Raw genomic sequence first — 12,398 nt, 5'->3', positions numbered from 1 at the left:
CCAAATGCTACACATTGTGTGTGTGTTTGTTTATGCAAAGGCTTGGACGGCTGCTGCAAGTGCTGCCTATGCTCTGTGCATGTGAGTGAAACTTGCATTGTTTTTGACCAGATCAGAATGATGTGTTCTGTGGGCGTAATGGAAGCATGCACTCGCTTGATACCGATTTTGTGTATGGACATTTTGCTGTGCATGAGTCAATCCTGCACTCATGCACCTCAGTTTCATGCCTTACACCTGTACCAAATCTGAAATGCTGCTTTCCCATTGAGCGGTGTACCTGTGTGTGAGCAGTGTGCTTGTGTGAGTGCAGAAGAGCCACCATGTTTTGTGAGTGCATTGTGAGGGATGTGCCTGTGTGAATAGAGGAATAGCATTGTCTTTTGTGAATGCTTGGTAAGTGGTCTATAGGTCAAAATGTGTGCTTGTGTGAGCGCAGAGTGAGGCCTATGCCTGATTTAATGCAGCATGAGGGACGTGCCTATCTGAAGTCAGCAGTTGAGTGTCGGGCGACTGCATATGTCTTTGTGTGTTTCACTTTACAAAGGCCAAACCAATTGGCTTTGGTAATGCTTTTTAGGGCTATGGATTTGACTTGCAGAAATGCAGTGAAAGGAGTTGAAAAACAATAGTTATGTGTATGAGAGGGGTAGTGAGTTTTGATATGACAGATGCAAACTCTGTCAAAGGAGGTTGAGAAGTGTCAGGAGCTGACAGACTGAGATGGCACACTAGTGAGGGGACCCAGTTTATTTGCTTGTAATAGGCCCCATTGTAACCCAGGTACACTGCTACACACCGCATAATAAGTTGAGCTTTGCAGAACTCAACTGCCGTCTCCTGAGTTCTGCTGACTTGAGCACGATGATTCAAGGAGGACCCTGTTACCACCAACCAATGGTCAGTATGCTGTCCTCACAGCCCTCCAGCGAAGTGTTCTTTTTCCAAATACTGATCTGTTTGTACAGGAGAAAATCAAAGATGCTAGTGCTTTAAATCTAGGTCCCAACAAGAGGGTTTGCCATGAAATGCACTGTGGATAGATTTATAATTTTAAATAAGTGTGCTCCCTCTCTACATTTTTCCCCTGGAATCACTGATAGCCAGATTGTGTAGAAATCCAATGAACCTGGCCTGAACACTGTACTGTGTACATGATGGACATTTTGACGTGTTCATAGAAACCTGCAGTCCTGTAACGTGGTGTATACTGGACTATAACAAAAATTTGCTACAATAACAATCAAACAGCTAGACTGTGCATAAATGTGACCGTGTAAAGGAAGAAATGAAGTCTTTTCTCTGGAAGACAGAAGAAAGCATTAAGTTTGAAGTGTTTTGTAAGGTACATAAAGCATATCGAAAATTAATCCTGGGTGTATGCAAAATCTTCTCCCCGCCTACACTGGACACGGGCTGGACCGGCCAATTAAGGCTGTGACGTCATGTATGATTTACAAACTTTGGTTCGACATTGGTGACAGTGGTTGCGCTCCCCTGTAGGTCCTTGTGCATGTAGGCTGGGACCTTAACGACTAGTTGTAGTACAGTGTTATGCAGTATTTTTGCAAGTTTGGGCAGCTGACCGTTGTCAGTCCACTCTTGGGTGAGGGAGTTGGGGGGTTTGGTTTGTTGTTACATACCAGGAGGTCTACAGCAATTTTTTGGGCAAATGGGGGTGGGGGGTACCAGAGAGGGATAATGTGGGGATGAGATGGCATGCCAGATAGACCAGGCTGAGGGGTTCAAGCTCCTCACATGGAACGTCAAGGGTATGGTATATTAAACTACATCAGACGTAGAGGCGTGCATGTGGCGGCGCTACAAGAGACCCACCTCACAGAATCGGAGGTGGTTAGAATGAAACGTAGATGGAGAGAGCAGCTGTTTGCAACTACTTACTCGGCCTTTGCCAGAAGAGCATTAATGTGGATTCGGCCGGGGGTCCCCTTTCAGCTCTCCCAGAAATTGATAGACACAGACTGAAGGTTTGTGGTGATTACGGGCAAGCTGAAAGGCAGGGAAATTATGATAGGTAGTGTGTATGCACCGAACCGGGAACAGATTCCCTTCCTAGAACATTTCTCAGGAACACTGGCGGGTGTGCCACACGAAAGCCTGATACTGGGAGGGGATTTTAATTGTGTGTGATATTGACAGTGTCAGATCTATCCCCCCTTTGCAGGACACATTCGCTGCTACCACGGCTACGGGTCTTAGGAGTTGGGTCACGGGATGGGACCTGTTGGACATGTGGAGATTACATAATGCACACCAGAGAGCATACTCATACTACTCTCACCTCTATGACTTGCATACACAGCTGGACATGTTTTTCTGCTCAGCTCCTTTAGCTCCAATGTTGTCGGAGACTGAATATTTGGGCAGGGCCATATCTGATCACACGGCAGATTTTTACTGCGGCCCTGAGCACTTATTTTGTGGAGAATCAGGGTACCGCCAGCTCCCCATTAGTGGAATGGGATGCATTTAAGGTAGTAACCAGGGGACAATGTTTGGGGCAGGTGGTGGGACTCCCACGAGAGATTACGAAGGAATTGGGGGCATTAGAAACTCAAATTCAGGACTTTGACAGGGAAATGGCTAGCGGACTTACAGTGCAGGATAAATTGGCGGAGGTACAGAGGCTTTATAATTTCACCTGGGATAGGCTACGGGTACTGGACCTCAAACTGGACCTCAAACACTATCAGGCAAGGCAGCACGAGGAAGGGGATGGGGCCGGTAGGCTGTTGGCATGGCTGATTAGACTAGAAAGTAGATGTGCGCCAATTCCTAGTGTCTCCAAGGTAACAGGGCAAACACTTTGTTCTCCGGGGGCTAATAACAGGGCGTTCGGCGAACACTACGTGAAGCTTTATGAGCAGCCGGGAGTTATTCAAAGAGATGTAATATTAGCGTATCTCGAGGAACTGGGCTTGCCGGGATTAGAGTGAGACATTAGTAACTCACTGGCGTCACTGGTCAAACTGGGCGAACTCAGGAAGGCAATTCATGATATGGCACGGGGGAAAAAGCCTGGTCCTGATGGCCTACCGGCCGAGTTTTACATTGCATTTGTGGATATATTAGCCCCACGATTGGTACAACTGAATACATCTGAGCATGGAGAAGAATGGCTTCCGCTCTCCATTAGGGAAGCATTGGGGATCCCCTTTTCCAAAAACCACGAATGAACATCCAACAGTGACGGATTTTAGACCCCTTTCCACGCTGAACATAGGTTTCAAAATCTTAAGTAAAACGTAAGCAACTAGGATTTTACCACAAATGCAGAGATTAGTCGACACTGACCAAAAGGGTTTTATCCCCTCGCGCTCCACATCTAATAATCTGAGGAGACTATATAATGTACTGCTCCACAGGGATTTGGGTAGTTACACTGACGCTGTAGTGATGTCGATAGACCTGGAAAAGGCTTTTGGCTCCTTGCGCTTGGACTTTTTACTGGTGACGATGGAGAGGATGCAGATGGGAGATGGGTGGTTAGGCTGAGTCCGCCTCCTATATGAGATCCTAGAGAGAGGGTGCGAAAGGGAAATACAGTGTCTACACCTTATAACATTTATAGGGGGACTCGACAGGGTTGTCCCCTTTTGCCACTGCTTTTTGCTCTGGCGATGAAGCCGCTGGAGGCACGCATCCGACAAGAAAGTGAGAGGTTGGGGTGGCACTCGATGGGACCCATCATCTAATATCATTACACGCCGATGATGTACTAATATATCTACGGGATGGGCCTAGAGGGATCCCGGTGGTGCTACACTTACTGGAAGAGTTTGCTGAACTCTTGGGGTTGCGACTTAATAGGAGGAAGACCCATGTGTTCCCGCTACACCCTACCCTACCGAGACCTCAGATCCTCGGACCTGGGATGGGCACCAGTCTCATTTTAGTACCTGGGAATTAGGCTTTATCACACTCAGGAGGATTTGTTGGAGGGGAACCTTGGAGGCTCATTAAGAGAGCTTTGCTCGAATGTGGCATTTTGGCGCACACTCAAATTACCAGTAAAGGCTAGAGTGGCACTATCCAGTGATAATGCCTAAGAGCTGGTTCAATACACTAGACGTGATATTGAGGGACTTGGTGTGGGATGGTGGCTGAAACAGAGTGTCTCTACAGACCTTGAGACTCCCGCTGCCGAGTGGTGGATTAGGGGCCCCAGATTTTGAGGCTTATTACTCTGCAGCCCAACTGCAATGGCTCGCTCAGTGGCTCAACTGCATACGACTGGATACCTTATCTTTACCTCCTGCTTCATCGCCAGCAGTATTGCTTCCTAGGATGCTTGACCATCGCCAGAAGATCAAGCAAATGGGGGTGTTACTTTCTGGAGCAGTGTCATGTTGGGACAGGTGTGCGGCACGCTCAAAAGAGGCATCACTCTACTCGCCTAGAATTCCCTTGGTAGGACTCCCACAGGCAGGAAGGTGCCCTCCACTCACGTGGTGACAGCTAACAGGCTGGGAATACACAGGAGTGCAGACGGTTGGAGACTGTTATAAAGAGGGGCAACTGCTGCCACTCAATGAATTCCTGGAGTAACACGAGCTGCCACTGCGACAATTTTTTCATTACCATAAGATACGGGGCACTCATAGACACTTGGGGGAAGGGAGTGTAGAACTGGATACTCATGCTCCCCTACATGCAATGGTGACACTGGACTCGGCCAGACACTTAGTAAAGTGGCTCTATCAGGCGACAATGGAGATGATGGCCCATCCACTGCCTCACCTACGGGAGAGGTGGGAAGGCACACTGAATAGGCAATTGACGGAGAAGGAATGGAAGAAGGTTCTGTGGGGCCCCAAAATGGTGTCTAGAAATGCGGCTTTTAAATTCCTACAGTTTAATGTACCCCACAGAACTTATCTCACCCACATCGCCTGAACGTGGTATATGGGGGGGTTGAACAGGTCTTTGCCAGATTTTCACAGAGGGATGCAGACTTTGACGATATGGTCTGGTCCTGCCCGGAACTTACAGCTTATTGGACCAAGGTGGTAGACATGATCAATGGGGTAATGTCCCAGAACCTGGCATGCACCCCGGAGACCTGTCTCCTAGGTTTATTCCGAGACCCAAATCCAAACGGCTGGGTTTCAGATTCGTGGATTTGGCATTGCTCCTGGCCAGGAGAAGAATAGCTCTTAAGTGGAAAGGGTCCCTTAGTGATCAACTGGGCAGACGATGTAGCTTCTTGGGCGCAAGCAGAGGAGAGGGCTTTCATTAAAGAAGATAGAATCACGAAGCGACGTAGACCGCTAGCGAAATCCTGGGCTGACATAGTGAAGGCATGGGAAACACACATTTGCCGCAAGATCCTAAGATACACACTTGACGAACTCTGACGACTTGGAGGGGCTGCACACACCTGCACCTTTTCCACGGAGTGATGGGTGAAGATTGACCACGTAGATTGGGACTCATATGGGGTGGAGGAGGTGTGGATGGGCACCCGGGTGGAACATCAAAATGGGTTTCGACATGGGCTCCCCTCCCTACCACCCCTTACACAGGCCCCCCCCCCCGATCACCCAGGCAGCATTGGCCCATTATTATAAGCAATTGCTTGGACTAAAGACCACTGGTAGTTCGTTACAAGTTGTAGTTTGCTGTGCATTTTATGGTGACGCGGAGTGAATGTTTTTGCTCATGAGTTGACACCCTTCTTTTTCTGTTTTTTTTGTTGGTATTATATGGTTGTTAATTTCTTTCATACCATACCATAACTGTACTTATCGATAAGTGGAACAATGGGATTTTAGAACTATGTACAGCTGGGGTGGGTATTGTAGATGACAGCCTGACTACTCTCCATTGACAAGTATACCATGGAGAGGGAACTTCCTTCCCTCTTGCGTCCTTTTTTTAAAAATTGTTTCTATTAATGAGGCCTGGAAGAAGATGTTATTTTAGAGAAAGTGGCTAAAACCGGGAGTTAAAAATGTATAGAAGTGATCAGGCTTCCACAGTCATACTTCTTGTAACGAGTTGCTTCTCGTGTACAATTATTGTGCCATATGTTCTTGACTTGACGGTAATATTGAAATATATATAAATGCCAATAAAAAAGATTTAAATAAAAAAAGGATTGCTCAACACACCTCCAAGAGGCAAAAGCTGGGAGACAAGATCTCTAGGCATTCAAGGCTCAAAACTGTGGAACAGTTTGAACGTGATCCCTATTTGCATTTTAAGAAACTCTTAAACACTGAGATATTCACTAAATCATCCAATTGATGACAGAGGTGAGGACTGTCTAATAGAGGTCCTGCCCCCATAGATGTTTTCATTCTAGGGTCCTAAATGCTGCACCTTAACTCAATACTGTACTACAATCTGACGTTTCGGTAGATGAAGTACAATAATATCTGAAATTGCGAAATATATTAAAAATAAGAGAAAAAACATGTAGCTACAACTTTATTCATGTGGGTTCTGAGTGAAAGATCAGAATTGAATACAAAGCCCAAGATGCAAAATGTTGCCGCTGACTGTAATGTTTTACTTTTCATCTGCCCAGTGGTCCCCTGGACCCCAAGAACGAAAACCTCTATTATATCAGAGTGTAACCAATACATTTGGAATGCGCCTTTGTAGGAATGGCCAGGTCAATAAGAATTGGGTGGAGAGAGCTTCAGATTTTTCGACAAACACGCTGGGGTATAATGTTAAATATTATAAGAGAAACAGAGCATCGGGGGAGCTTAAGGGCCAATGGAAAGGGAAAGAGAAAGGAGTGTGGATTGTGAGGGGCACTTAAAACAGAGTATTTTGTAAACTACCCTTGTTTTAAGACCTTCAAAAACAAAAGAGTGGATGCATGTTTTGTCTGAGTGAGTATATAAAAATCCCACGTGAAATCTGACAGACACATTACCATATCCGATTGAAAGCTCCTGTACCAAACTATTTACTAAATAATACATTTTTGGGGGGTTGTAATACCCCAAACACCCTCCTTGAAACTACACTCCTGGGAAAGGCGGAAAGACATTTAAGATTTGGTGTGTAGCAGAAGTATTGTCATCTAGTTTCATCTACCTATGAGAAGAAATTTAAACCCTGTGAGTGGATATGTTAAGCAAGTGGAGAAACATATATTTGAAAAATGAGTGGGACTACGAGCCAATCCCTGAACATTGCAGGTAAGGATCTGAAAAGAAGATATGAACGGTGGTAGAGAAACAACCTTGGCACAAGCAGTTTTAAGTTTTCTGTGATTTTAGACAAGAATGGCAACAGTGAGAAAGGGTGGTAGGTGGACGGTACTGAAGGATCAGCAGAGGAATTTTTAGGAAGGGATCAACCATGGCACTCTTCAAGTACGTCGGCACCACCCCGGTATCCAAGGAATGATTACAAAGTGATACCAAAGCAGAGGTGGTAGTATCTTCTGCATTTTTTATTACTTCGATTGGTCATCAATAATGTAGTTCAATTTAGACATTAAAATAATGTTGTGTGCTACAAGTATTCCCCACTCGTATTTATTTTTTTATTTTTACCATTTGTAGAGCGCACTGTAACCCTGCGGGCATCCTGGCGCTAAGACAGCAAAAAACAGACCGGAGTACTAGACAGATAAGCTGGGTGGGTGCCACTGATATCCAGTTAAAGACTCAGGGAACAGACTTTAGGAAAGAGCCAGGTCTTTACTTTCCTGCGAAAAGGCATTAGGTTCTGAGTGCTCCTAATTTCCAAGGAAAGGCTGTTCCAAAGGCGGGCAGCCGCCACACTAAAGGCTCTTCCCCCATGGTTGCTCTCTTTGTCCTTGGTATCCTGACCGAATAGGCAGAAGCAGAGCAAAGGTTACGAGTGGGCACGTACCATTGAAATCTGGCTTGGATCGGCTTTGGTCCTTGTCCAGGAAGTTCTTTAAACGTTACGCACAAGGATTTAAACAAGATCCTTTGCGCTACTGGGAGCCAGTGAAGCTCCGCTAAGGCCTCTGTTGTCGAGGAGCGACATGGGGGCGGCTCAGCACAAGCTTGGCTGCAGTTGTCTGGACAATCTGGAGTCTTACTTTGCATAGCATGAAAGGATCTTCTTTTCTGGCAGATAACATGTAAGTTGGTGATGATTTCCTCACAATGTGCCCCAGTATTTCTGGTCATCAAATTAATAGGATGTGCATGATGTATATCACTGAGTAAGTTTGTAAAAATAAGTTATCAAGCACTTTCTTGTACATTAACACAATAACATTGAAAGTGTAGCCAGGTCATACTCACTAACCTGCTTTCCTTCTCTGCAGCATAAATAACAATTGGAGATGGGTACACATTTGTTGTATGATATTCCATAAAGATTTGAATTGCCACTAGAGATAATGGATCCCGCCCCAGCTGCTGGCCCACCAACCCTGTTTAAGCATCTGTCGAAATCTAGATTTTTAAAGTGCTTCTCTTCACATAGAGGGAGCACTTTTTGCTAAAAGTAACAATGCCAACAGGCCAGCCTGCCTACTGTGCTATGGCGGTATGATGGTCCGGCCAGACAACTGCCAAAGAACAATCCACTCTTCTAAACACAGCCTCAGCAAATTAAATACGAGTATTGGTGATGGCTTTTGTAGTTCATATTCTTCTACCAGATCTCAGCTTATTCCTCTTGCTGTCTGGCTTCCCCGATCAGAAGCATCAGTGTCAACTATCTGGAAATGCAAACAGAAAATGGCAACCTGCTATTACAGGTAAATAGCATGATACATTTCTCTAGCTGCATCCAAATTTAAGTGCAATCCATTGTTATTTATAGAGTACAAGATTATTAATCATGTTTTCAAGAAATTTTAATCTTACATTTGACTCTTGTGTATTGAAAATTATATAATTTTAGTTAGAGCTTTACTTGTTAGTATCCATATTAAGTAATTCCCCTTTTAATCAATGCATAATTTTCTTACATTTGGTTTAGGCTAAGTCAGATAGTATTTATTTCACAAAAAAAGCAGATTACAACTCCAAAACCAAAAATCCCAGAAGGTGAAAAGTTTGGGAACTCTCGCAAACTTAACCAAAGCAGTATCCAGGACAGATAATGAGCAACGTATGTAAACTGAAGTAAAACAAAACTTCAAAGTTAAATAAATGAACCAGGAGATCAGTCTTACAATGCCAATCTCATCACTAAGTAAGTCCAGCCAAGGGAATGAGCCATTTAGTCTTTGCTTGTTTGAGATTATACACCACAAGGTCATCCCCTTGAGTAAAGGTGTGTATTATCGTTTCATTTCTGTAGATGGTGAAACAAGAACACATGCTGAAGGATGCCTTGCCTCTCTTTGTCAGATTTCTTGTGAGCAATGGACTGCGCACCAAGCACGGGACCTTCGAAATCACCCTGGAGACTGCTGACCGAGCCTTACCCGCGGTGTCCAGGAACATGGGCTTAAGGTTAACGGAAGGCGCCATGGCCCTCATCTCTCCCCAGCTCCTGCAACTCTCAGACCCGGACACCCCTCCGCAGAACCTGACCTTCCTCCTGGCACAGCTCCCGCAGTACGGCCAACTTCACCACAGAGGGCACTCGCTACTGCGACACCACTTCACCCAGCAAGATGTGGACGACCTGGACATTGCCTACAGACATGGCGGAGGAGATGCTCAGATTGACAGGTTCACCTTTGTTGCCACTGATGGGAGTAATCAGGGCTTCCTGATCAATGGGAGACTTCAGAGCGAACCCGTGGCGTTCACTATTCAGGCAAGTAGAAGCCATCATTGTCTTTGTGTCAACTTGACAGCTAAGAAAGATTTTCATTGACGTACATGCACATTTTCATGTTGAAGTCAGGAGAGTGTGGCATTGTAATTGTTAGAGCGACGCGCGTGAGTCAGTAAAAACAACACCTGTGGTAAATAACGTGGGTGTCGTGTGCTGCCCCACTGCCAGCATCAAGTAATTAATGTGATTACTGCATCACGATCTCATTGCAAGCTGACACCGAGAACACTTCTCCATGTTCTGGAATAATTGTATCCATTAGTTCTAAAAAAAGTAATATTTTTCCTTTGTCGTAAAGAAGAGGTTGTATCCGACCATTGACTGCTCTGAAATCAGGCCCCCTGCTTTATAAGTGTGGCAAATGAAGCCACGCGGCATTCATGAGGCAATAGCTACAAACCTGCTTCAGACTGTTTTGTCAGTGTGCTCATACACTAAAGGTAGAAAAAGTTTATAATTCGCCCAACTAGCTACATGCGACTCAACTCAAACACTTTTTTAATCAAATGTGCCCTGGCCTAGAATTCCTGATATCTGGATTACAGATTTAAATAACGCCTCTCACAAACTTTATTTAGCAATATGTAGTTATTATGAAAGAAAAGTCATGGTTCGTGATAGATTGTGTATCATGTGGAGACTGTTATGCCAAGGACATACAGATAAGCTTTAACTCACTACACCCGAAGCGCCATCTTATTTTCTTCTATGTGTGTATGTATGTGTCTGTGTGTACGTGCATGTGCGTGTGTGCCTGTTTGTGTGATTTTGGAATCCTGTCTTTTATTTCTTGAATATCGTTGGAGATACTTACAAGCACAATGCTTCTTTTTCCAGGTCGCACGAGCATTTAACAGTGAAATACATGGCTTTGCCTTTTAAAATGAATTTAGAAAGACATATACCATAAACTTCGTGGTGTTTAAATTCGGACCCTAATTGTTAAGTGATGAAATACGCCGAGTTCAGAGCTGCACACTCTGGATGGTTGGCACCGTGCCACCACTGTCTACTGTGTGTGTTGCTTGGCAATAACCTGGCATCTTCCTCCTATCACAGTGCTGGATCGCAGCTGTTTCCGTTCCAATGAGGACTTTTCTACCAATCAATTTAGAGACCCCCCCCCTCCCCTACCATACCATACCATACCATACCATAACGGGTGTCCCAGCGAGCTTTATAGGTAGTGTGGAGCACGATGGACGAGGTCAGTGACACTCCGAAGCACCAGGTCTTCTCATGGGAGCGCCCATGTGAAAATGGGGGAGAAGGCAAAAGGTGAACATTTTCAGACACAAAGGGCCCGGTTCTGAACACCCACCGTCTCTACACAGGTGGACTGTGCTCCGAGGGCGCCAGCAGCGGTGTCTCTCATTTGCATATCCACCAGCTGCTGCGCAACGGTGCTGAGGAGCCTCGCGCGAGCCGGGGGAGGAAGCGGGGACACAGCTGACACCAGTTTGATTTGTATTATCCGCTTACGGTCCTCCCATTGTAATTTGAGGATTTTGGTGCAGGGCCACGGTGCTTATAATATTAGAGAGGGGAGAGCGCGTGGGCAGCGACGGCTGCCATGGTAATGTTCTATGGATGAATGGAATGGCTGTAGCGTTGGCCAAGTAATTAAACATGGTAACTGGATTCACAAAATGTTTCCACGTCTCTGCCCTTTGAGTTGTCTCTCTCTTGCCTTCACAGCCCTCTAAGCTGATTGACTCACGCCAGCTTCCGTCAGCCTCTGACCACGGGCTGTGACTAGAGTCGGAGTTGAGTTGTGTCCAAAAAGATAATTTATGCCTCGGTGTTTCTACTCGCTGCGCCCTCTGGAGTGCTTCGGCATAATCAGATCACTGCATGCAGCATTACCCTTATAAATGGTTGCTGCACCTGAGCCCCAGATTAGGAAAATAACGCGTAGGAAAGCGGACGCAAATCAGTTTTTATTAAAAATGTAGAAACTCTTCCTAGCTTTGTGGTTTGATTTATTTTTCTGAACTACATGGAGCACTTTGGATTTTGACAACAGGAAATGGTAGGAAAGAGACATGATGGAGAATGTTGGGCATCAAAATGGCGCCCATATCAGGGGGTTACGAGGAGGGCTTGATAATCTAAACATAGAGAGGGGAGGTAAGAGAAAACTTGGACATTGGCCTGGACAAACTCAGGCATTGGTCAAGAGTCATTTTATTTCTCAAAAGACGAATTATCTGACATAGTGTTCGAGGTGTGTTAAGAAACATATGCAGGAAACTTGCGTAGGTTGAAGCTTGTGTTTTATTTAAGCTTATTCCGATTTCAAACACCCACAGCCAGAGCCATCCAGTCGTGAGGAAGCCAACGTCCAATCTGACGTGCAAGGAATCCTCACGACTGAAGAACTCAGTTCCAGAATCATGGAAGAGAACTCTCGTGCTAGCAAGCACGAGAGCGCAATGAAAGGGAAGTAATCTCAATATATAACATCTTCCCCACTAAGAAGGGAAACAAAGCAAACATAGAAGATCTTAACAAGAAAAAAAAAACAAAAATTAACGTAAGCAAGTACAGGGTTAAGTAAGATCATTCTAAAACATAATCTCTCAACCTGCAGGATAGTTGTTTCAAACGAAAAGCCCTTTTTGTTGCCACTTCAGAGG

General features: G+C 45.2%; 1 protein-coding gene across 1 annotated transcript in view; it reads left to right on the top strand.

The window, feature by feature from the left end:
- The window catches only part of FREM1 (FRAS1 related extracellular matrix 1), a 564,068-nt gene that overhangs the window by 366,257 nt on the left and 185,413 nt on the right, over nucleotides 1-12,398 (top strand). The window contains exon 24 of the mRNA XM_086961404.1: nucleotides 9,324-9,738. Coding sequence (XP_086817530.1) covers nucleotides 9,324-9,738 — 415 coding nt within the window. The remainder of the gene's footprint in view (nucleotides 1-9,323; nucleotides 9,739-12,398) is intronic.

Source organism: Lissotriton vulgaris, chromosome 3_1 (assembly GCF_964263255.1).
Source record: "Lissotriton vulgaris chromosome 3_1, aLisVul1.2, whole genome shotgun sequence".
NCBI lineage: Eukaryota > Metazoa > Chordata > Amphibia > Caudata > Salamandridae > Lissotriton > Lissotriton vulgaris.
Note: the sequence above shows the minus strand (reverse complement) of the source record. Positions and strands in the feature narration are given on the sequence as shown.